Source organism: Mustela nigripes, chromosome 14 (assembly GCF_022355385.1).
Source record: "Mustela nigripes isolate SB6536 chromosome 14, MUSNIG.SB6536, whole genome shotgun sequence".
NCBI lineage: Eukaryota > Metazoa > Chordata > Mammalia > Carnivora > Mustelidae > Mustela > Mustela nigripes.
The window spans coordinates 36140918-36166096 of NC_081570.1; the positions used below are offsets into that span (position 1 = coordinate 36140918).

At 47.1% G+C, this 25179-nt stretch overlaps 2 protein-coding genes and 1 non-coding gene across 3 annotated transcripts in view; 1 reads left to right on the top strand and 2 right to left on the bottom strand.

Annotated features, from left to right (window-relative positions):
- RAD54L (RAD54 like) overlaps nucleotides 1–7454 on the top strand; it is a 28892-nt gene extending 21438 nt beyond the window's left edge. The window contains exons 10-18 of the mRNA XM_059374611.1: nucleotides 718–844; nucleotides 1886–1960; nucleotides 2111–2241; nucleotides 2777–2887; nucleotides 3037–3160; nucleotides 3515–3593; nucleotides 3891–4070; nucleotides 6787–6950; nucleotides 7046–7454. Of these exons, the coding sequence (XP_059230594.1) occupies nucleotides 718–844; nucleotides 1886–1960; nucleotides 2111–2241; nucleotides 2777–2887; nucleotides 3037–3160; nucleotides 3515–3593; nucleotides 3891–4070; nucleotides 6787–6950; nucleotides 7046–7256 (1202 nt within the window). The 3' untranslated portion in view covers nucleotides 7257–7454. The remainder of the gene's footprint in view (nucleotides 1–717; nucleotides 845–1885; nucleotides 1961–2110; nucleotides 2242–2776; nucleotides 2888–3036; nucleotides 3161–3514; nucleotides 3594–3890; nucleotides 4071–6786; nucleotides 6951–7045) is intronic.
- On the bottom strand, nucleotides 7376–25170 carry LRRC41 (leucine rich repeat containing 41). Its single transcript, XM_059374610.1, has 10 exons — nucleotides 24738–25170; nucleotides 20999–21085; nucleotides 20059–20129; nucleotides 13121–14264; nucleotides 10091–10351; nucleotides 9376–9540; nucleotides 9186–9284; nucleotides 8485–8607; nucleotides 8190–8265; nucleotides 7376–8089 (listed from the first exon to the last, which is right to left on the bottom strand). Exons 1-10 carry the CDS (start codon nucleotides 24934–24936, stop codon nucleotides 7870–7872), a joined length of 2445 nt encoding a protein of 814 aa, XP_059230593.1. The 5' UTR covers nucleotides 24937–25170; the 3' UTR covers nucleotides 7376–7869.
- LOC132002303 (U6 spliceosomal RNA) lies at nucleotides 10462–10568 on the bottom strand. Its single transcript, XR_009399805.1, has one exon. It is a non-coding gene; the product is annotated as a U6 spliceosomal RNA (small nuclear RNA).
- Nucleotides 25171–25179: the final 9 nt, after the last annotated feature.

The window sequence follows — 25179 nt, forward strand, 5'->3', positions numbered from 1 at the left end:
TGTCTATGTGGCCTTTCAAGTCCCCACTTGCTTTGGTAGCTCTCTAATCCATTTAAACCGAGATTGCCTATAATTTGTCTGTCTCTGTTCTTGACAGGAAGGTGATCTGAAACAAAGTAGTCTGCCTCTATTGGCAGTGGGCTAATCATTCCTTTTTTACATTCTTTTTTTTAAAAATGATTTTATTTATTTATTAGACAGAGATCACAAGCAGCAGGCAGAGAGGCAGGCAGAGAGAGAGGAGGGAGCAGGCTCCTTGCTGAGCAGAGAGCCCGATGCAGGGCTTGATCCCAGGACCCTGGGATCATGACTTGTGCCGAAGGCAGAGGCTTTAACCCACTGAGCCACCCAGGTGCCCCTCTTTTTTTTTTTTAATTAAAAAATTTTTAATACAGTTCAAATCAGTGTGCCAGGTTCATTTCAGCTCCTTCACTGGCAAACCTGGGAGCTGGGATTGCTTTAGTTTCTCTGCCTTCTCTTTGTGATGACCAAGGTCTAAAGGTATCTGCTGATCAGCAGCAAGACCTTTATTTCTTCAGTTTTTTGCAGCATGGCTATCAGGGGCCCCTGGGGGAGCATGTGGCTGGCACAACAAGTGATTAGAAGCGAGGACAGTAAAGAGTGAGACTCCCCCCATCCCCTCACCTTTTTTTTTTTTTTTTTTTTTTTTTTTTTACATTCTTTAGTGCTTTAATTTTCCCTTCTGTCTTGTCTTAGGAACTGCCCATGAGTTCAAGAAGCATTTTGAGTTGCCAATTTTGAAGGGTCGAGATGCAGCTGCCAGTGAGGCGGACAGACGGCTAGGAGAGGAGCGGCTGCGGGAGCTCACCAGCATTGTGAATAGGTAGTGGTAGGGCAGGTGGCTGGGCTGGGCAGCAGCACCTTTCTTCAGGATTTTCTCCCAAGTTAGGCCATCAGAATTGCCTCCTAAACCATCCAAGTCCAATCCTTTGGGGCCATGGCCTATAAAGGCTAGGATTCTAGGGAGTGGGATCTGTGCACTCTCCAGAGCCACTGAATAAATAGAGGTGTCTTGCAGGTCAGTTCCCTGCTTTCTTCCTGGCCAGGGCCCTGTAGTCTGTTTTTGGGCTGCTGAGCACCATTGAGGAAGCCTTTTCTGATGTTGCCAGACTCCCTGAGCCTTGAAGCATTGTTAGTACTTCAGACGCTTTCTGTCAGTTAATCTCAGAGCTAAAGCACCAGGCTTCCCTTGTCAGGCCCCATAGCCTACTTTGACAGGTAGAAATAGAATCTGAAGGATGGGTGTAGCTCCCATACTAAGAGGGCTTTTCCATAGGGCCCGCATAGGGAACAAGTTTATTTGGGACTGCTCTGTTGTAGATAATACACTTGATGATTTATATCCTGGAGTCCTGCCCCCTCCTCTTCCCAATTTTTTTTAGATGGTAGGAAGGAGAGTACTGTGTTTTAGGTACTACTCCTAGTTCTCAGGAGCTACTCCCTAGGTGCTTGATCCCTGTCCATTCTGGTTTGCCAGGAGGTATGAGCTTAATTTCATTGAACCTTGGACCATGTGGTATTTGTGCGAGTATAAGCAGAAATTCCCCTAAGGACTTAGTGGTTTGCAGCTTGCTTTCCCTGTCTGAATACCAGGCTCAATGGGGAAGTCTTGACCTTCTCTTGAAGACCAACTAAACTTTTGAAGAGGAAGACAAAGCATTGTCAAAAGCTAGATTGTTTGAAAGGGTCTTTGTTTCATGACTGAGACCCTTATAAAGATATATTTGCCATAGGGCTGATGGGTCTCTGACATTTGATACTACAGAAGAGAGATAATCTTTTGGATTATTTGGGTGGTAGCTTTTATTCCAGTAGCTAGCATAGCATTTTTACCAGCCTCTTGCCTTTTTACCTGTCTCCCCAGGTGTCTGATACGGAGGACATCTGATATCCTGTCTAAATATCTGCCTGTGAAGATCGAGCAGGTGGTTTGTTGTAGGTACTGAACTCAACTGAGGGGTGTAGAGTGAGTGTGGTAAGAAAGAAAAAAAAAGCTCAGCCCGTGAGGCATGGCTGGGCTCTCACATTGTCTTCAGGGCAGAAGTATGGTCCATAGCCTTTCCCACTGACCCAGCTACCTTTTTTTCAGGCTGACACCCCTTCAGACTGAATTGTACAAGAGGTTTCTGAGACAAGCCAAGCCAGCCGAAGAGTTGCGTGAGGGCAAAATGACTGTGTCATCCCTTTCTTCCATAACCTTACTAAAGAAGCTTTGTAATCGTGAGTTGGGTCCATGTCCTGGGGTTCTCTGAGAGAGTGAGCAAGGCAAGGGTAGGTTCCAGTATGGTTCAGACACCTTCCAGACTTGGCTAGAGTCCTCATAAAGGCCACATGTGATTCTAGCCCTCCCTGAGGTATGAACCCTAATTGTGTACTCTGTAAACCAGACCCTTTGTTTTGAAAGGTTTGGCATATTCCCTGCCCAGCCCATACTTGATGCTTGGTATATGGGACTCTTGTGTGAGTATGCGCACACACATATGTACAAATAAAATATTGGACTGGAGGAAAAATAACAAACCTTGCCCTCGCTGGTATAGTTCCCTTTTTGTTGGGAGAGCGTACTAGTGAGCAATGTGGTCCCAGATGGAACTGACTAGATACTGGGATTTGGAGCCAAGCAAGTCTGATGCTGAGGAAGGTCTTGCTGGGTAGGCTTCTAGAGGGGGTTCCAGTGAGCACTGAAGTGGAAACTTCTGAAAGCACTATAGCTGGCATTTTGCATTTTGCTTGTGGTTTGTCCCCCCGCCTCCAGATCCAGCTCTAATCTATGACAAGTGTGTGGAAGAGGAGGATGGCTTTGAAGGTGCTTTGGAAATATTTCCCCCTGGTTATAGCTCCAAGGCTCTAGAGCCCCAGCTGTCAGGTAAGCCAGTCTTTGGGTTCCTCTGAGAGGAGGAGTGGGAGATTGTCTCTGTGCTAGATGTATCCTTGTCTCAAGGTATGATATCAGGAGTAAGACTCCTGGGGCATTGGGATGGCCTGCTGGGGGCTAATAGTTGCTGATTTCTCCAGGTAAGATGCTGGTCCTTGATTACATTCTGGCAGTGACCCGAAGCCACAGCAGTGACAAAGTAGTGCTGGTGTCCAATTACACTCAGACACTGGATCTCTTTGAGAAGCTCTGCCGGGCCCGAAGGTAGGGAAGGGCCTCATCAGTTTGCCAAAGCAGTGTCTCCCCGACCATCCTGCTATGCAGAGTAGGTGTTCTGACTGGTGCATATGGACCAAGACACGGGTATGGTAGGGGCTTCCCAGAAAATATCTGTTCTCTTATTGTTGTGATGGTCCCAGCTCCATCTTCAAGCAGAATAGCCCCTGGTCCTGCCCCAGGTACTTCCAGAGGACAGAGTTCTGGCTTTTAACTCCCTGCTCATCCCTTTGTGAATTTAGGGCCTCAAGCTGTAGATGAGTAGCCTCAAGCATGGTTCAGTTCCTTTGGTAGCAGGGCTCTGCTTCCTTTTTGGGTTTTGATCTTTGGATTCCCCTTCAGGTACTTATATGTCCGCTTGGATGGCACAATGTCCATTAAGAAGCGAGCCAAGGTCGTGGAGCGCTTTAACAATCCATCGGTAAATGTACAGCCCCTGTTCCTACACTACCAGTGCAGTAACACCAGAGTCAAGGGGTGATGGAGAAACTATAAGGGTGCTCTGCTTTAGGGTCTCTTTTCTCCCCCTTTTCGGGTGGGTGTGGTGGGGTTCGGCAAGTTAGTGATAGCTGGGCTGGGAAATTGGCAAGCAGACAAATTGGTGGTTCTTACAGCATGAGAGTACAAATGTGTGAGAGAGAGAACAGTCTGCTGGACTGAATAGGATTCCAGTTCAGGCTCTAAGAGGTTCTTTTTCTCCTGCTTCCTCTCTTTCCAGAGCCCTGACTTTGTCTTCATGCTGAGCAGCAAAGCTGGTGGCTGTGGCCTCAATCTCATTGGGGCTAACCGACTGGTCATGTTTGACCCTGACTGGAACCCGGCCAATGATGAACAAGCCATGGCCCGGGTCTGGCGTGACGGTCAAAAGAAGACATGCTATATCTATCGCCTGCTGTCTGTAAGGATGGTGACAGTGGTCATAGTAGGGGTGGGTCATGGAAGAAGTCCTTCAGGACCTTCTTGGGTTGTTTGTCAGTACCTCTCGTTGGCCCCTCTGCCTCTCGCAGTGGCTAGGCTATGCAGCTTAGCCAGAGCCCTTTATTCTTCTGTTCTTTCTTCCTCCCTCCACCCCATTCCTTCAAAACCTTTACTATGCCATCTGGATACCTGTTCAGTGGTTAACTCTTCCTTTCCCAAGACACCTGCTTTGCCTCATGCTTGATTTCTGCCATGCCACTTGCCTTGTAATCTTCTCACACTCCATGTGTCCCATGGGGCTAAGAGGTATTGGCATTCTCCAAGTTCTCAGTCATCATTCAGGCCATCCACACTATAGTTCTCTTTTAAAGCTCATGTTATCTCACTTGACTACTTTTTTTCCTTGTTATACTTCTCTATTCTATGCTATTTTCCTAATTCATTGATGACTTTGGATACCAGTGCAGTCTTCATTTTTCCCCAGATCATCTTGACTTTTAGGGACTATGCAGTTTTCTAGCGCTCTGGCCCTCATGTTTCCTTGACCTCCTAATGAGCTCTTTAACTCCCCATTTAATTACTCCCAGGGCCACACTCCAGAACTTTAATAGTGCCAAAACTATACATAGTTCCAAACATTAATAGCTATCTTTCTAGTCTCACTTCCTGTCCTTCCAGCTTTCTCATACCTCCTACATCTGCTTCAAACTAATGTCCCTAGTACCCCACCTTCCCCCAGTCTGGCTCGACTTCTCTTTCTGTTTGGTCTGATTCTTACTGTGTATTCTTTCAGCCACTCTTTCTGTAAAATCTTCTCCACTTGGATCATTACAACTATTTTCAGGTTCTGCACCACGTACAATTTGCAGGTACAGATCAGAACTAGCACAAATTCACATATTCTATTTTGGACTGGGCCATATCACTGCTAGCCTTCACCACTTCCTTCAAGTTTCTTACCTAACCCTGTCATTCTTTTTGCAGAGACCTTATCTTCTACTTCAAAGAGAAAACCTAGGCTACCGGGCTTGAATTCTCTAGCCTCTCTTTTGTAAATCTCTACACCTGGCTCTTCTCTTCCCATCTCAGAGGAAGATCATTTCCTTCTTTTCTGGGGCTCATCATTCTAGCTTTGCCCTAGACTCTTTCCTTTCTTAGTTGATTAAGTTCTCTTTTATTTCCCTGGGTCTACAAACATGCTCAAGTAGCTCTCATCTGAAAACAGTTTCTTAAGCCTCCATCCAATTGTAGCTACTACTTTGGGTTACTTTCCATTCATTCATAGTCACGTTTTTCCAAAGCTAACATAAAAACTACAAACTAACTTCACTTCCTCATCTTCTACTCACTCATCAGACCAGTTATGCCACCGAACCTGCTTTTGAATGTACTACTGGCTTCCTAATTGCCAAAACAATTGTGTTTTTTCCTGTGAATCTGACACTGTTTACCACTAATCCTTAAAATTCTATTCTCTCTAGAAATTCCACTCTGGTTTTCCCACTTCTTGTGATTACATACACTCATTATATTGGCAAATCTCTAAATTTTTAGCCTGGATCTCTTACCTGAGTTCTAGACCCATATTTCCATTACCTGTTTTACAATTCCACTTGCCTGTTTTATGAACACTTAAGATGTATGGTGGACTAAATTCATTTTCTTTCTGAATTCTGTCATTTAATGGCTCCATTATCCAGCCAACCCAAATCTGGGTATCATCCTACTGGACCATTCTGTTTCCTAAAAACAAATTGTTGTTTTTACTTTCTGGAAATTTCTTTAACTTCCTCTCTGTACCATTGCTAAGGTCACAGTCCTCTCACTTGGATATTGCAGCAGCTTCCTAATTCTTTACCTTTGGTCTTAATCTGTTCTTCATATATTGCTTCCAGAATAAACTTGGCAAAAATTCTGATTTTGCTTTTCATCACTTGCAGAACAATGCCAACCTCTCTCAGCCCGGCATCCATTATTTCTCCAGTATGACTTCTGCTGACTCTCAATCCCAGCTTGAGATTCCCACTCTACATTCCCACTGTCCCCCAGACATGCTCAAGTTCTCACTCCTCTAGTAGGCCAGGCTTATTCCTTTGTTCCTACGTGGGACCTAGGAGCTTTCCCTTCTCTCTTTCCTTGTAGACCATCTATTCATGTTTTAAAATTCAACTTGAGGATAATCTTTCAAGCTTCCCAGCATTCCGCTCTACTACCATCCCTCTTTTGGGCCCTTGGGTATCCTATACAGGTTTTTATTATTGTACCGATTAGTTTTTGTCTCTCCCACCAGTCTGTGAGCTCAAGAATAGGGATTATATTTTATTCTTCTTTGTATCCTCATGCACAGGGCCTGGCCTAGGATACCTTAATGATATTTATTGAGAGAGAGAGACCTGGGCTTGGTGTGGAGCTCTGGTGAAGCTGCTGCAAACCTCAGCTCACTCTGAAGGAATTTAGCCAGGCCATTGAAACCCTCCATTTGTACAGAAAATATCCTGGGTGAGCAGACATGTACGAGTCATGTTCTCAAGAAATAGACTGGGAAAATGGGCTCAGCTAAGCAGATGTGTGGCTGTAGGATTTTGGGTTTTCTTTTATTTCTCCTTCTCTTGGGTGGCTATAGTTTCAACTCCTGGGTTTTCCTGCCCCATTTTTGGGGATGACTTAGCCATGTACCCCGGGTCTCCGCACCCCAGGCCGGAACCATTGAGGAGAAGATCTTTCAGCGCCAGAGCCACAAGAAGGCACTGAGCAGCTGTGTGGTGGATGAGGAGCAGGACGTGGAGCGGCACTTCTCTCTGGGCGAGTTGAAGGAGCTGTTTACTCTCGATGAGGCTAGCCTTAGCGACACTCATGAAAGGTGCGTGGAATGCCCTTACTGGCATTACCTCTGAACTCCCTGCACAGCATGGAGATGGGCTCTATAGTCATCACAGCTCTGTTCTCTGCCCCCAGGCTGCGCTGCCGCCGCTGTGTCAACAACCACCAGGTCCGGCCACCCCCTGATGGTTCTGACTGTACTTCAGACCTGGCTCAGTGGAACCATAACACTGATAAGCGGGGGCTCAAGGATGAGGTACTCCAGGCTGCCTGGGATGCTGCCTCCACTGCCATCACATTCGTCTTCCACCAGCGTTCTCATGAAGAGCAGCGGGGCCTCCACTGATAAACCAGTTGGTCTGGGTATAGCTGTTAGAGGAAGGAGACAGGGAAAAGGGGCTCCTTGCCCCATAGGACCCTACTGAATTTTGTTCTCTGGGACAAAAATCATCAAGGAGGGCCACGTGATGTTTGCCCAAAGTTTATTTTATAAGAAAAACTTTTTTGGTTAAAAAAAAAGAAAGGAATAAAGGTATGAAAGGGACTGAGGCCTGGGAGCAGCATGGTAAGCCCAGCGGAGAAGAGGCCTGGTAGTGGACACTCCTAAACTTCTCTAAAGCCTGGGTGCCTGCTTCGGGAAGGAAAGCAGGAACCTTGGGCAAGGGGGAGGGGAGCTGTCCTCAGTGACTGAGGAGCACTGTAACCTGGCCCAGGGTTCCCAGAGTACTGGGTAAGGGGCCCAGAGGCTCTACATCCAGTTGTGGGAATACCTTTGCTGAGCCCCATCAAGGCCACCAGGACCTCAGTGCAAGGGAAGAAGGAAAAAAGAGAAAAAAAGGTGGCAGAAAGAGAAAGACAGAATTGGTGTTTGGGAGTTCTGGGCAGCCCATGTCACAGCCCATGTCTCAGCCCCTGCAAGCTGATGGTACTGAGCATGGGCCTGTGAAGCATGGGCCCCATCACATGGTGCTGACATAATCTGCAAAGGCCTGGGATGAGTCCCACGAGTCGCTAACCACGTGGCAAGTGGCCCGGAGCCGCCGAATGGCTTCCCTGGCTGTGACTGCATCCTGGTCCAGCCAGTTCTGGAAGAGGCGCAGGTGACCAAAGGCTCCACGGCCCCAGCGCTCCAGCCGCTTGGCGAACTCCAGAAGACCATCTGGCTTGATGCAGTTGGAACTGGTAGGGGTGAGACAGATTAGACACCCAGGAAACAACTAATCCCTCTATCCCTGAAGCTCTGTCCCTTGTCCCTTGTCCCTTCCCCCTCCCCATGTACCTGATGTCCAGCTGACACAGAGAGGAGGATGAATCCTCTGAGAAAACATCTGCCAGGGCCAGCAAGCCAGCATTCCCTGGGGAGAAGGGGAGAAATGTCTGTAATCACCCAACAGGGAATAAGGGTATCCCAATCCAGTTCTGGTAGAGAGAAGCCCAGCCTCCTGAAGCTCCAGCACACAACTATATTCCAACCCCCATGTTCCCAGTGGAGAGACCTATGCCTTCATCCACTGAGTTTCTAAGTCCAAGGACTGGCTCCTTCCCCCTACCCCTTCCCAGGGCCCTGCCCCCACCCAGGCGGTTCCCGGGCAGCCGGAGGCCCTTCAGTGTGGAGTTGCCCTTCATAGCAGCAACCATCTCAGGCAGAAATTGGGCCGGGCGCTTCTCAAACAGACGGCAGAAGGAGAAGGTAATCTCTGTCAAGAGAAATTAGAATAAATTCTGATGGCTATCATTAGGACTTGGGGCTCCCCCTCCTGTCCCAATTGGCCCTAGCAAGAGGTGTGAACATTTTTAAAGAAGCCCAGAAAGAAGGGAATTTTCCAAGACCCCAAGCAAGACTGGAACTAAATCAGATTCAGACAAGAGACTGATCCCAGATACTTGGTTGGGAGGTTCTCTACATGAATGGTTCTCCATTTAATTTCCCCACCTCTATCTACTAACTGCCCTCTGCAGGAGTGGGCATTAGGGGCAAGTCTATAAGGGGAGGCTGACACGGCATATTTATCCTTAACCACCGCCATTTCTGCCAACCACTGAAAGGTAAGAAAAATTTGAGTGAGGCACTCTAAAAGTTAATAATTTTCCCATGTGCAGTACAGGAGGAATTGAGTTTGGGACCTTTTAGAAGGAAGATCATGCAGGTTCTACAGCAATTTTATAGTTGAAGATATAAGGCCAAGAGCAGAACATGGCTTGCTCATTCAGTGAAACAGTGGCAGAGCCACAGTGAAGATCCAGGAATGCCCCAGGTTCTGGATGAAGAACTTACCTTGAAGAGTCAGATTCTGTAGCAAAAAGAGCACCTCGCTCTGACAGTCAGCCAGGTTCATGTCATGGAAGCTCAGCCTCTTCAGGGCCAGGTTGTACTCTGTGTGGGGGCAGAGGCCATAGACCTTAACTTTGCCAAAGAATGATGCAAGGTCTCCTGCCCTCCCTTTACCATTCTAGCTGGGTCCTACCTTTGAGTGTCTGTAACACAAGCCCAAAATCTTGGGGCGAGGCAAAGGTGGCACTATCCAGAGACAGCTGCTGCAGAGAACCTGAGGCCTTCAGTACAGAGCAGAGCAGTGGGGCTGGTTGGGCTCCCCGTGGAAATCCCATCTCCAGCTGTTCCAGGCAGTTTTCTGGATATGGTAGGGAGAAAAGGTTATCGCTGGCCATCTCCCTTCTTGTCCCCGAGTAGGTCCCATCCTGTTCTTTAGAGATTCACTAAAAAGTTTGATTCATTTACTTGTCATTGAGTATGCACTTCACATTAGGTACTGTGCTGGGTTCTGAGAACAGCACTAAATGAGATTTGGTCCTTGCCCTTCTGGAACTTTTAGTCCAGGAAGACTAGACTACTCAAACAAGCAAGTAAGTGTGTGCAGAGTGGTGACATAGGAAACAGGACCTAAAGGAATATCAAGAGTGACCCAGACTGCCTTTCTAGAGACTAATCTGACACAGTCACTTCCTACTGGGCTTATAGTGGTCTGGGCCCTCTTCAGGCCATGGTTATCTTTGAACAGCAGGCTCTAAAGAGGGATTGGATTTCATTCCCTTTTTGAGGAATGAGTTTACCAGGCCTGAACCAGAGGTTGTCCCACCTTCCTCAACTTCACATTTGTGTGGACACAAATGCACCTTCATATCTGTGTTGGGACACACACACACACACACACACTGCTTCACCTGGTATCTCTTCATCTCCAATTATGTGGCTAGGGGGCCCTGCATTCCCTGGCACAGCAGGGTTGTCCCTCTGGCTGGGGTGATCCACGCGGATAGAGAGGACCCGCAGTAGGGGTAGGGCTCGCACAATGGCACGTGTCAGCTCCAGGATGGGCAGTGGTGAGAACAGATCACTGAGATGCAGGGCTCGGAGGCGGCATCCAGCCTGGCCTGACAGGGCCCGCAGACTGTCCAGCAGGCGGAAGATGTTAGAGCCCAGGCCTATGGCAGGAAAGAAGTTAGGTCAGTCATGTGGGAAAGTCAGTAGAAGTGACATTCAGAGACAACTCCAGATATTTCTGTTGATAACTGCTAAATTTCTTGAGCTTTGGATCAGGTTAGTTAAAATCACGAATTTGCGTGTCATCCTTGCGCAGGGGCCATGCTAATCTTCTCTGTATCGTTCCAATTTTAGTATATGTGCTGCCGAAGCGAGCACAGGTTAGTTAAAATCATTTGTCTCAACCATTCATTGTCTTGCTTTCTCCTCAGGTAACCAGCAAACTGATGTCTACTGTACTGGGCCATGGCCCTACTGTGACTGCATCAGTGAGGGCAGTCACAAAACAGAAGATAGTAACATGAGGAAGGGGGGAAGGGCATTTTGTGCTGCAGGCTGAATGACTGGCCCAGAAGGCAGCAGCAGTCTCTGGACTTTTCTTATAGGTCACATGGAACATTTGAAATCTAAACGGTGGAGTGACAATGACCCAGTAGGGAATACTTTAAAGGATTAACTGGGTGGGAATAGAGCAAAAAAAGGGTAACCACACCCTACAAAAGTGAGCAGAATCCAGAAGGGTTAGAGCAAAGGCTTAATGCCACAAAGCAAGTATTATCTCCCCTTGGACTGAGGTTTCCTCTGGACTCATTCCTCCTGCTATACCTTACCCAGTACCTAGTAAATATAGTTTTTGCTAGACAGTTATGAGTAGCAGATCTCATTCCTGGCTATGTAGCCTGATGGACAACAAAAACGTGCGAGGGGAGCTGGGGAAGTAGGATATTGTGGAAACACAAAGGATGAGTACTTGGTACCCAGTCCAGCTTCTAACAGTAAAGACTTTCCAATTAAGTCCTAAAGAACACAAAGGAGACAGGCTAAACAGAGGGAGAGGAGTGACTGGCAGGGAGAACTCCATATATATAAAGGCCCGAAGGAAGAAGAGTGGCAGGTTCCAAGAACTGAAAAACACTCGGTGGGACTGGTGTGTAAAGTAGGGGAGAGGATGTTCAAGATGCCACTACGAAGGTAAGCAGGGGTGAGAACGAGAATGACCTGTAAGTAAATTAAGTATGTGACAGGAAACTGACAGGAAACTCACTTAACTGCTTTGAGTGAGTGAATGAATGGCCTTTGCATTACAAAAAAAAAAAAAAAAAATGCTGGGGCAATGGTGTAGGGTGTAGACGGGAGGAACTGTTGATGAATGCAAGTGAGAACAGTAGTTTGAATTAAGATGTGGAGATAAATAAGTGGATTTGAGAGATCTTAAAAATAGATGTGGTGCAAAAAAAAAAGAACCCAGCAGTCTTCTGGGCAGCTGAGAGCTGTAAGGTCACTGACAGAATAGGAGGATCAAGCCGAGGGGAGAAGATGCATTCAGGTTGGTTTACGAAATATCTAGTAGTCACCTGGCTGAAATGGTTCTAGAGTTTAGGAAAAAGATTTGGAGTGGACCCTTATCATAGATTGAGGAGTCTTCAGCATAGTTGGCTTTTGAAACCAAAAGAATGGACAAAACCATCCAGGACATATGTGTAAAATGGCAGAGCTCTGAGGAACTCAGAAGTAATGTCCAGAAAGGGAGAAAAAAATTTTTTGAGGTAGTGAAAATGAGAGTATTTCATGAAGGCTGTTTCATAGCAGCAAATGTTGCCAAGAATTAATATAAGAGGAGGACTGAAAAGTATGTATTGGACTTAGTGACAAGGAAGACCTTGGAGAAGGTAGGCAACATTGAGTTTAAAACCTTGGGATTCTGGAATCAGATTGCCTGGGTTTGAATTCTGGCTCTACAATTTACTAGTGAGGTTACCCTGGGTAAGCCAGTTGACCTCATAAGGTTGTTGTAAAGATCCAATTAACAGAATACTTAAATTATGCCAGACACATATTAAGCAGTATATAAAAGTTAGTTATTACTAAGGCATTTGAGAAACAAGCTTTCCTAAGAAGGCAAGAGGGTATGGGTCCAGAGCACAGGTAATAGAGCTGCCCTAGTTAGAATGGCCATCTCCCATTGTAAAAGAGGAAAGGATGAGTGTAGATGTAGAATTCTGGGTTGGTTAACAAGCTGAAGTTCATGTGTGATGGCTTCTATGTTCTTTGAAGTAGGAAGTGAAGTCCTCTGCTGAGAAAGGAAAAGGGGGAAACATTTAGAAGTAGTGGAAAGGAATGGGAGCTAATGTTGCAAACACAGGATCCATGTAAGATTGAAGACTGAACGTATAGTAGCACCAGTCTGCACAGTGTGATTTTCTCCATCTGTGCTCAGCAAGTGACGGAGATTGGTGGATTTGCCCAGAGTTGAAGTTTGGCTAGCTGGGCACAGCCAGGCATGGGGAAGAACTGAGGACTGCTTCATAGATTGCTGGTCTGAAAAAAATGTGTTCTATACCTTTTTGTCTATACAGCTGCTTTGACAGGACTGGGGGGACTCAACCTTAGCCCTGGCTGGGCCCTAAATACACTCCACTGCTCCCATCTGCCTGTGGATTGCCTACCATGGCTAAAATGTACCCCTTCTTTGGGCCCTCACTGCCTCTCAGGAACCTCTGCTTACAACTCTAAATCAAGCCTATAGACCTCATGTTCTTCCCCAGCAATGGAAGTCTGCCCCTATTTCAGGTGTGTGCTTTCCGTCCCACTGTGAAGCAGGCAGGGCCTCATGTGCAGCTGCTTGATCATACTTCCTATTCCCCTCCACAGGGCTGGGCACACGGCTGGTGCCACTGTGAGACCCATCCCTGCCCCTGCAGGACACTCACCATTATAGGAGAGTGTGAGGCTCTCCAGAGACACCCAGGAGCTCAGCAGGTGGCACAGTGTCAGAGCTGCCTCTGTGGACAGTGGAACTGTGAACAGCTCCAAGGTGGAGATGCTGCGGAATCGCTGGGAGGCCTCCAGTGCTGGAAGCCCCAGGCAGCTGGGATCTGATCCATCCAGAGCTCCACAAGCCACTTCCCCGATCTCCATCTCTTCCCCATCCTCCTTCTCACCAGCCACAATGAAAACAAAGTCATACAGGTCTTCAGACTCTGCACCAGACCCCTGACGGGTGCGAGGACCCTTCTTCCCTGTAGCTCGCTTAAAACGCTTTAGGGGCTTAGGCTGTGGGGCTGAGCTAGCTGGAGCCCGTTTAGATGAGGATGTGGAAGAGGAGGCAGAGGCAGAGGAGCTGGTGGCTGGAGCAGAGGATGGCCGCTTGGTGCCAGGCGCCTCATGGGAAGTTGCCGGAGGGTGCAGATCCCTCTTGGGGTCTGTCCCACCTGCTGTCAGGCTCTCCTGTGTGCTCCGGCGTGTTACCCGGGTGGCAGGTGCAGCTCTGGCTATCTGCTTGGCTTCGCTCTTCCGCCGAGAGGCCATCAGGGCTGCAGCACATCGCTCAGCAGCATCCCTGCGAGGCCTGCGTGAGCCCAGCAAGAGGGACCCTTCATCTCGGGATGGGGCCCGGCCTCGGGAGGCCTCTCCACAGAGGCGGCAAGGTGGGCCGCCAGGGCCTGGCTGCCAGAAGCCAGCACTCATGGTGAGGATAAGGATGAAAAGGGCTGACTCGGGCACAGGCCAGGAGTAGAGCGACACCTGGCTGACAGCCCCATGGTGAATAAGCTGATGCAGAAGCTGCCGGAGTGACTGCTGAGCAGCCACATCAGAGAACAGCAGGTGGCGGAACTTGAGGGTGTGCAGGGAACTGGCCAGGGTCTCCAGAACCCTGCGGTTGGGCTCGGCCACCAGCTCCGTCGCACCCTGCAGCATATTGCAGATGGTGAGCTGCCGGACATGGCGGGAGCTGTGCAGAAGAGGTGAGAAGCGCTGGTCGCAGAGACGCCTGTCAGAAGATACATCAATGGTCCCACGTAGAACATGGGAAAAAAAGGCTTCCATAAACTTGGCTCGCCAACAGGTCACACTCTGAAAGCAGAGAACAGTTGTGATACTAACTGGATACCCACTGAACCATCCTCATCCTGGGTTCCTCCCTTCGAATGGCTATCTGCTGAGCCAGGCAACATTCTAAATAATTTGCACTAATTCATTTAATGTTCACATCTTTGAGGTATTACTATTAGCCCCATTTTACAGGTAGGGAAAACAAGGCACAAAGGTTGGTTACTGCCTCTGGTTATACCGGTAAGTGGTAGAATCGAGACGGAACCCAGGAAATTTGATTCCAGAGATTTTGCTATAGTGCTTGCTTGCCATTCAAGTGAAACAATCCTGTAACTTTTCCATGTCTGTTTCTAGAACCTGATCCCAACTTTCCATTCTTACCATTAACCACCTTTGTTCAGACCCTTACCACCTCACACCTGACCACTTCATTAGCTTCCTGATTGTTCCCGTCATCTCCTTTTCCCCTTCCCAAACTTCCGTGCAAGTCCACTGGATTCATCTTTGCAAAACACATCTGATTACCTTCTGCTTTAACCACACCCCCCTCCCAAATCTTTCCACAGCTGAGGGCTAATCTGAAGTTCCTCAGCCTGGCACAATATGGCCTCTGAGAAGCTTTATCTCCCACATCTTGCTTTGCTCTGGTCAAACTGATCATCTTACTGACCCAAACCTGCCTTCTGTGCCCTTTCCTATATCTGCCAGAAATGCTCTTCATTGCTGGCTTCCTGAGAGGACCTACTAACATTTTACTTTTTTTTTTTTAAAGATTTTATTCATTTACTTGATAGAGATCACAAGTAGGCAGAGAGAGGAGGAAGCAGGCTCCCCACTGAGCAGAGCGCCCGATGTGGGGCTTGATTCCAGGCCCCTGGGATCATGACCTGAGCCGAAGGCAGAGGCCTTAACCCACTGAGCCACCAGGCGCCCCCTAACATTTTACTCTTGTTGAGGTTGTTCATCTCAGTGTCTCTTTGTATGCCCCCTTCTACTCCACTCCCTGTCTCCTGTGGGACTCCTCTGCTACTCCGATTATTCAGGTCTTAATCGTTGGTAGGCCTGTCTCATGGTGTACATGTTTTATCCCAACCAGATTAGAAATTCCTGGAGATCAGGGTCCAAATCTTAGGTTGGTTTTCTCCAAGGCAGTAGTTAATTGGCTTTGATCATATGAGACTTTATCAGAGTATCCCGGAACACTTTCTAAGAAAAACTCTGAATCCAAGTATTTCTCAACCTTTGGTGCACATCAGAATTGACTGTGGAGCTTTTCTTTTTTGAAAATTAATATTCCAGGTATCTGGGAATTCTCTTATGTTGCATCTGCAGTAAGGCCCATGCGTCTGTGTTTTTAAACCTCCCTCAGATGATTCTGATGTATGTAGGAGGTTTGCAATTACTGCTTACCGACCCCCCCCACCAGAGGACACACAGACTTTTAAGTCCCCATTCTCTCAGGCACAACAAAATCTGCTGACTCTGACACAGGTGTCATCTCTGCCACTATACTCAGGCCTCTTGAACCTCTTCATCTGTAAAACGTGGATAATATCAATTGCTTCACAGGTTTGTTGTGAAGATCAAATGAGACAGTGCAAGTGAAGGCACTTTATAAACTGTAAAATACAAAATGTTATTTCTGTTACTGCTAATGGTAATAATTAGTCCAGATGGGCAATGTGAAATGGACTTGATGGAGGCAGAGCCTGTTAAGCAGGGTGCTTATTCAGCCGGCAGCAAAAGATACTGGGGGCCTGAGGTTCCCTAAAACTAAGGGACACTTCTCTTTCCCTACCTCTATGCATTCCCTCATACCAGAGGGACCCTTAATTTATATCAGAGGTTCTTGGTAGGAGTTGGACCCCTGTAGTTCTCAGCAAAAGTGGCATTCCCTTTGCCCTGGCTATTCCCCATAACACTGCCTGCTGTGGTAATAATTAGGAATGACTTCATGTTTGAACTGCATGGTAGCAAGAAGAGGGAAGGACGTCTCTCACCAGCAACAGTTTGGGGGCGCTGGGGGACCAGAAAAATATCTGGCAACAGAATCTCCATTCAGCCTCGAGTGGAAGCAGAGAGGGTACTCCTGAATCCTACCTCTAACACTTTCCTACACATTTGCTGGCCCACCCTCACAGCCTTGGAAAACACCTGCAGGTAATCTAGCAAAGCTTTAACTTCACAAGTGGGATATTCTAGGCCTAAAATATGGACAAAGATATGAACCAGGACACTGTGGCTATTTCTGACCATATGGCATATGGAATATGTAGTTTAGGTAACTTAGTTTTTTTTTTTTCACCCCCATCTTATTGGTTGATGAAGACAGTGGAAGAGAATATTTGAAACTGGAACACCCCAGACAGGTGACAATTGGAGGGAGAACAGCATGACATAGTGATTAGGAGCAAGAGCTCCACAGCCACATTGCCTCAACTTGAATCCTGGGTCTGCCATTCACTAACTATAACCTCAGACAAGCCACTTTACCTCTTTCTGCCTCAGTTTCATCATCTGTAAAGTCAGAAAGTAACCTACCTACATCAGGGTTGTAAGAATTAAATGAGTAAAGTTAGTTACAACTATCTCAATTATGAGCTGACAGTAGTTCACTGCATTTTATTCCATCACCACCCCTTAGAAGAATCTCTGCTAAACTTCAAAGCTGAAAAATAGCTAATAGTTCAAGGCACTTATTTTGTGGACTTGTACACTATTGCTCAGGGAATGCAAAGTGATTTCAAAATATTCTTTTGGGCAAGAGTAGGGGAAATGAGGCACCACCAAAGAGGTGAAATGACATTTGCCTAAGTCCTTAGCCCATCCACAGCCTGATGGCTCAGGGACTAGTTGGGGAAGAAGTAGGTGTACAAACTAGGGAAGGCTAAACATTTTCTTTTACTAAACAGAGCAGCAAATGTTCATAAACTATTGTCCACTATTTTTCTGATAACAGAAACATTGTTTGTGGAAAGATAAAATCTGTAAACCCATTCTTTCCAGTATATGTAAATGTGAATAACTACAGATAATTGTTTCTATAACAGTGAGACAATTCTGAATAGTTTCAAATGCTGGGCTTTTAAAACATTATGCCACTGTGTCATCACATTTTTACCACCATGTATTTAGATGTTTGCAGAATATGATTTTATTAATATTTTAAAAATAGGAATGTACTATAATCAATTCCTGCATAATGAATAAACTGTTGCTAGCTTTTTGATATTAAGTTGTGTAATGAACATCCTGAAATCTTCATGAGTATTTCAATTTTTATATACTATAAATTCTAGGAAATAGAATTTCTAGCCAAATAATATATATTGTATATAAATATATATATTTTATATTATATATACTTATTTTTATATGATAAGTATATAATATATATACTTATTTAAGAGTTATATACTTTCCCATTTTTTTACTATTGAGATTGAATATATTTTATTGAAGATTTTTGTATATTTTGTGACTTGTCCCAATCTTATTCTTTTAGGATAGTTTTTCTTATTCCCTCTATCCTCTTGTTTTACAAATATTGTTGCAAACATTCTTTCTTAGTTTATGTGCCTTTTAAATTGTGTTGGCATTTTATATGTCCAAATATAACCATGCTTGCTTTTTTGATTCTATCCATTTAATAATTAACACTCTCCAACTTGAGATTAAATAACCAATCACCTTTATTCTTTTTTTAGTTTTTCTGTGGTTTTACTTTTTACAATTTAATCATTAATCCATATAGAAATTATTTGAGTATATTGTAAAATGAGGCTTTTTTTCCCCCACATAGTTAACCAATAACCAGAGAATCCTTTATTGAATAAGCCTTCATTTCCCCATTGCTTTGTCTCAAGAATATCTATTTTATTCTATAGATCTCTTAAAACACATACAGTAGTACTACACTGTTTGAAATTCTATTTCTTTATAAGCATTCAGGGCTATCTCTATCTTGTTCACCACTGTATCCCTAGAACATAGCACAGTGCCTGGAATTGAGCAGGCACTCAGTAAGTGTTTCTGAATTATGAAGTTAAGGTTACTATCATGTAAAAAAGAAGAAGGTACCCTTTGGAATGACCTCTGTCTAGGGGACTGTTAGGTTACCAAGCCTGGGGCTTCCCAAGCATTCTGAAATGCTCTGAGACAAGAAAAGATAACAAACTACCAGGAAGCCCGAGATAATACTGGAGAAAAAAAGCTTACTCTAAGATGATGTTCCGATCTCCATCATCTGCTAGTCAACCATACTGCTTGGGATGGTTGGGATGGTTGAGATTCGAAGTGAATCTCATACACCTTTAAGTTTCAGGAAACTTAGTGTTTCCTAATCTTGCATTCACTTTTCTTCCTCATAAGGTCTAATTCCTGTACATAGTGCCTGAGGACTTTCTTGGGCCTTAGGATTATCCTACTGAACTTTAGTAGGAGTTGTGTCCAGATCTAGAAGTGGAAAGCTGAAGGACATGGAGCTGAATTTTACTGAACCCAGTGCATCCCCAGAAATTAAATCTCCTGATAAGAACTTGTCTAACATTTGGCCTCATCCACCATTTAAAGCCCAGTTCAAATACTACTTCCCAGGAAAGACTGTCATGCTCCCTTCTACCTCAACCTCCTTGCTACTGTCACACCACTTTCCCTACCATGCACAATGTATTTGTTTGCAGGCTTCCCCGCTAAATGTGAGAGATTGGGACTGTGTCTGTGCTTCTAATACCTAACATAAGACCTGGTATGTGGGAAGTTTAGTATATGTTTATTGAACTCAATCTGTGCTGTACTCTAGTTACGGAACAGCAGAAGAAATTCTGCTTAAATAAGAGCAAGTTATATCTGAACCAAAGAATAACAGAATCTCAGGGTTAAAAGGAACCCTAAAGTCATCTTGTCCAACCTCTCTTAAAATGCTGATTTTCTTCTACAATACCCTTGTGTCAGGTAGTTATCTAGACTCAATTTGAACATTTAGAGATGGGAAGGTTACTTCTGGCATTAGCTTGTTTCATCACCAATAAGCTCAGAGCTTAAAAATTCTACATTCAGTTTAGCAGAAATTTATTCTTCTTTAGCTTCTATCAGAACAAGTCTATTAATCCCTCTTTTATGTGAGAATCATTCAAATACTACAATAGTTCATGTTCCCCAACTCTTCTTTTTTCAGGAACAACATCTCCAGTCTTCCAAATGTGACTCACGTGATGTGGCCTTGACTTCTTTCTCCATATTCCAGGATAGCCTGACCACTGCAGAGCCACGCAGGCCTATCATCTCCCTTGTCCTTCAGCTTATATTATAGTTACATTGATTCACATAGCTCAGAGTAGAGTCATTATATCAGTAGCTTTAGCACATTGTTGACTAAACCCCCTTAATCTTTTTCGTACAAGTTGTTGCTAAGCCAGACCCCTCCACCTCCTACCCTGAGGTCATGCAACTGGAATTTTTTAGACTTAAGTGAAAAATTGATTTATTCTGTTAAATTTCATTTGTCAGGTTTGACCACTGCTCCAGCCCTGTCCAGACATCTATGAATCTGGGTTCTGCCATCCATTGTGATCACTACCTTTCCCTGTTTTATGTTACCTGCAAACATGGTGAGCAATCAAGTCAGTGACAAATGCCAAACGGAAAGACCTTGTGACAAGCCATCAGAGCCAAGAACCCTGTGACAAGCCATCTCCTCCCAAATTCACTCCATCCCTGTCCCTGCACTTTACCAGTACCCAGTTTGTGTTTGTAAGCTATTCCTGCTTCCACTGTGCAAAGTCAGGCCAGAGTTCTACCTGGTGCCTTAACTTACTTCCAAACTGGAAGGCCTTGTCTTCATCAGTTCATCCCATAGTCGGCGCCAGATGGCCTGAGTGGAGAGGCCTGTGGGGAGAAATATCACATTGACTTGGCTGCTCTTGGGCCACCATGAGTGAAGCACATCAGCCTTTAATGTTGTCATTCTCTGGGTTCACAGGAGCAATAGAGCAGACTAGTAAAGAGTGATGGCTCTAAAGACAGCCTGGGTTTAAGTATCAGCAAACCACACTCTAGCTCTGTGACCCCGGGCAAGTTTACCTAATTTTTTTTTGTACCTCAGTTTCCTTATCTGCAAAATGTAATTAACAATAGCTATTTCAGGGGCGCCTGGGTGGCTCAGTGGGTTAAAGCCTCTGCCTTCGGCTCAGGACATGATCCTAGGGTCCTGGGATCAAGCCCCTCGTCGGGCTCTCTGCTCAGTGGGAAGCCTGCCTCCCCCTCTCTCTCTGCCTGCCTCTTTGCTTACTTGTGATCTCTGTCAAATAAATGGGTAAAATCTTTAAAAAAAAAAAAGTTATTTCATAGAGTTGTTGAAAAGATTAAATAAGTTCTCCAAGTAAAGTGCACAGGACAGCACTTGTCACATCAGGATTAGTTAGATAAATGTTAGCTGTTAACAGATCTGCCCAATGAGAGGTTTGGAAGACAGCATGGTAAAATAGAAAAACAAAGATTCAGAAGATCTGGGCTTTAGTCTGGGTTAGCTATTAATTGTGGTGTGCCTGTGGTTTCACTTTTATTAGTATAGCTGGGATCATTACTTGCTTTGTGTTTCACTGGACACTCTGAGGAATCATGTAAGAAAGTAGGTATGAGGGTACTTTTTGAAAAGCTTTAAGTTCTATGTGGGTATCAGGTGTAATATTTACCTGAAGACATCATGGTGCCTTGCTTAAAATCACTGACTGAGAAACAGTGAGAAAGACACTTACCTTTCTTGAGGGCAGTTTCCTCAATCCTCTCCAAGTAATATATATTGAGCAGAGGTAAGATGCTCTGAAGTATTGGGCCTGGGAGGGCTACAAAAACCAAAACACAAAATTTACTTTTTTCTCTCAGAGTTCCAAGCATTATTTATCTTAATGGAAAGGAAAACAGAAGGGCTGACTTCTCATTTGGCAAATGGAACCTACAGAAGCTAACCTAAGTCTAACTCAAACTCTAGTCTACTTATCTTCAGCCACTTCGGTGGCAGCTGGAATTTCAGGGGCATTCACATCTTCAAGGGTGAGACAAAGCAAGCTGATATGCTCATTTAGGAGCTGGTCAGTTCACTTCTGCCTAGCATAATGAACCATTTAATCATTTTACTGCATTTAAAAGGTCCTACTGGATATGTGTCAAAGACGTCCATCATAATCTGGCCCCTACTAACTTCTCCAGCTCCCTGCTTTGCCTCCTCTAGTTGAGCCATACTAAACTACTTTCCTCATTTACCTAACATGTTACACTGCTTTCTACCTCTGTGCCTTTTTTGAGTTGTTCCCTACCAAGAATGTCCTTGCCATTTTCAGCATATCACCTACTCATCTTTCAAGTAGCATGTGCCCTTTATTAAGCCTTTCCTGAATTCCCTTCCCACTCTTCCAGGCTGGTGACTCCCATTCTTTGGGCCCCTGCAATATCCTGAACTAGGACTTTCCTATGAACAACAGATATAATTAGGCCCTAACTCTAAATTGAACATATCATAAAAACAAAACTTTTCTTGCTGATGTCCAGGTTGAGAAGCTTTACAATATTGTGGCTAAATGGTTCAGTCTCTAGAATTGGACAAAACTGGGTGAAATTTTGATTCTATTAATTATGAATACTTGGGCAAACTCACATCTTTAAGACTCCGTTTCCTCAATTTTAAAATGGAGGTAGTAATAACTACCTCACAATATTGTTATCAAAATTAAAACCATTTAAAAATTAAAGAAGATCATGCTTGTAATCTTTTTAAGAAATGCCTGGCCATAAGAAGCTCATTAAACGTTGTCTATTATTATTCTTATCTGTCAATAGCCTCTCTGTCCTTCCAAGAGCAAGTCTTAGATCTTAGAGTATAATATATCTAAGGAAAATCTTTCAAAAACTTCTATTCTAGGGTCTCCCTTTATCTCTACTTGTAGAATAATTAAATCTTGATGTCCAAGAGTCTGATATAATTCTTTGTGCATAGTACTCAATGTACCTGCTGAATGAAAGTATTAATTCCCTAAACTATTACATTAATGTAGGCCCCTATTAAATTCAAGATAAAGTCCAAGCTCCATATCCTAGCATTCAAGATATAACATACCTATTCTACTTGTTTCCTCATTGTATTCTCCTTTCCTGCTCCCTCTACTCACTTTACCCTTCCCTCTCCCTACACAAAGCAACCCTAGTCCACCGCCTCCAGGAAGCCTTTCTTGGCTGTTAGCCCACATTGAGACCTTCCTCCAAAACAGCACTTCTTAGCAGGCCTCCTACTTGGCTCTCCTAAGAGGCCTAACTTGATTCAGCTTTTTCTCTGTGACTGTTTACCTAGGCTAGGCCCATAGGAGCTCTTTCTCCTCTGTCCCTCCAATCTTCTCTGTTTAGCCATCTCCTCTCACAGCCACTGGGGAGTCTCATCCCCTATGATCCACAACCTCCTCTCTTCATTTCTCCATTCTTCTTAAGCCAGGCTCTTCCTTGCTTCTTTCCAGCCTACACCTTTAATGCTTCCTCTTCCCAACTCCGGGCCTTCACTCCCAGTCCTCCTCCCTCCTAGCCAAGTTTAGCATCCTAGAAGCTCCAAGCTGATACAGCCAATCTTCTCTGCCTTCTTCCACATTTTCCTGAGGACTTTTTTGAGCTCCCTGCCCCGTTCCACTGAGACTACTCCTTTTTCCCCATGGGTCAGCCTGACCCTTCTCCTTTCAGCTGTGGGCACAGGGCCTCCACAATCCCCTCCCCCTACCAGCTTGAGGACTTCTAACAGTCTTCCCCACTGCAGGAAGACACTTGGGCCCCTTCAGGATCAGTGCCCCACCCCCACCTCACCAAGGGCCTTCTCACATCCCTGGACCTTCTTTAACCAGTCTCCACAGCCTTGGGGCTTATTCCTGGAGGCCCAACCCCCTCCCCCCAAACTTCAGGGCCTTTTCTTCACAACCACCTTCTCAGAGTGTAACCCCCCCAAATCCCCAATCCCAGGACCTCAAGCCCTCTCTCCTGACCTTACCGGGGCTTCCCTCTTCGCAAAGGCACTACCAGGACTCCGGAGGCCTTCTCCAGAACCCCACCCCTTCACCCCCTCAAGGTCTGAGGCCTTCTCTCCTGCCACTCCCTCCCCCTTCCCTGGACCCTAGGCCCGGCCTGGATCTCCTCAGTCAACTTCAGCCCTGGCCTCTGGACCCCACCCCCTCACACCACCAGTCTGTCAGGCCCAAGGCCTCCCTCATCCCCTATGCGGGCAGGCCTACCCCCCAGAGCCTTCACTCTCCTCTCTTTCACGCTCCCCATCAGTGTTCACAAGGCCGACCCGAGCTGTTCTCATCAGCTGCCGATCTGGGTCCAGCGGCGCCCATCCCAAAGCCGGGCCTCCGCGTGCCCACCGACTGCGGGCCTCCTCTCCCGGCGCGACCCTGCTCGCGCCGGCCCGACCTAATCCCAGGCCCAACAGCCGGCCTCGTCAGCTTGTCCTCCCCAGCCCCTCGGCCCGGCGGCGCGGGCCCGCCTTGGCCGCTCGGCCTGGGCGCCCTGAGCCCGAGCCGGGCCGTCGGTCCCCGGCAGCTTTCAGACCCGGGGCCTCCTTTCGCTCGCACTCAGCCCGAGGCCTCCTAGCGGCGACGCGCCCCCTCCCATTCGGGATCCCCGGGCCGTCGCCCCGCCTGGGGCCTCCCTGGCCCTTCCCGCCCGTCCGTCATTCGAGTCTCCTTCGGTTGCTGACCCGCTCCAGCCTCCCTGCTTCACCCGCTCCGGGCCCTTCCTCCGCTCAGGCCAATACGAGTGGCCTCCGGCGCTCCCTGCCCTGCCCGTCAGTCCAGCGCTCCAGCAAATTGGCACCCGAGGCCCGGGTCGTCAGTGCGCTCCCTTCGACCCCGGGTCGCCCGACAGGCCTCGGCGCCCCAAGCCCTTCGGCCTCTCCGCCAGCCCCTCGCTCTCCAATCCACTGGGCTGCTTTCGCCCACCAGCCTAGTCTCCGGAGTCTCGGCACCCGCGGTCTGTCAAGCAGACGCTGGAGGCCCCGCGCGTCAGTCAGGCTAGGTGGCCCCGGGCCTGGACTCCTTGCCTTAGGCCGGGCCTCCCAAGCTCGGCCCCCGCCCCCAAGCAGCAGGGCCATCCTTGCCCGTCGCTTCGACATCCGAGACTCCCCAGCCCGGCCCGACCCGATCGTCAGTTCGGTGCCCGCGGCCGGCCCGTCATTCCAGCTTCTGTCTCCCGGGCCCTGCCAGTCTGGCCCCAGACCGGGCCTCCTGGCCTCGCCCCCCGCGCCCCCCAGCCAGGCCGCAGTGCGCGTCCACCTGCCGATTTGGTCCCCGCCTTTACTCTGTCTAGCCCGGTCAGGCACGGAATTCATGTTCCAACCCGACGGTGTGGCTTCCAGCGCCCCGGGCTGGGCCTTGCCCCAGGCCTCCCGGCCTCGCCCCCCGCGCCCCCCGGCCGCTGGGCCGCCTCCGCTCGTTGCCAGAGGTAGCCCCTCACCCCGCGACTTACCCCACACCCCGCTCTCCAGAACCCCCATATGGGCGCTCACCGCCCGCCCGCACAGCTCGAACAGGGCGGGGGGAGCGCTGGGGCCCGAGGCCGAGCTCTTCGCTGGCGCCGCCTCCCGGGACGTGGCCTCCATGGTCGTTGCCGCCGCTACCTCACAGAACCAGCAACTCCGGGCGCGCCAGGCCTCGGGCGCCGCCATCTTGGGGAGGTGCGCGAGCCCGAGAGTGGCACCCGCGGACCGCCATCTTGAAAAGGTCAGCAGTTAGGACGGTTTCATCAGCGATGTGGGTAAGACCGGGAACTGCGCTAAAGGAACATCGAATAAATCCGCATTCTTTCCAAGTCTCCTAGAAGTCAATATTTTAAATAAATATGCAGATATATGTAGTTGACACTGGCGCGATTAAGGGGACATTACTTAGCAACTCCTCCTCAGGTGCAA

Excerpts from the sequence above, each read along its gene's own strand:
- LRRC41 (XM_059374610.1), bottom strand. The coding sequence starts at position 24,936 with ATGGCGGCGCCCGAGGCCTGGCGCGCCCGGAGTTGCTGGTTCTGTGAG. Across the intron at positions 21,086-24,737 it reads TCTGGAGAGCGGGGTGTGGG|CCCTCCCAGGCCCAATACTT; the intron begins GTAAGTCGCGGG and ends TGGTTTTTGTAG. Across the intron at positions 10,352-13,120 it reads CCTCACACTCTCCTATAATG|GCCTGGGCTCTAACATCTTC; the intron begins GTGAGTGTCCTG and ends TTCCTGCCATAG.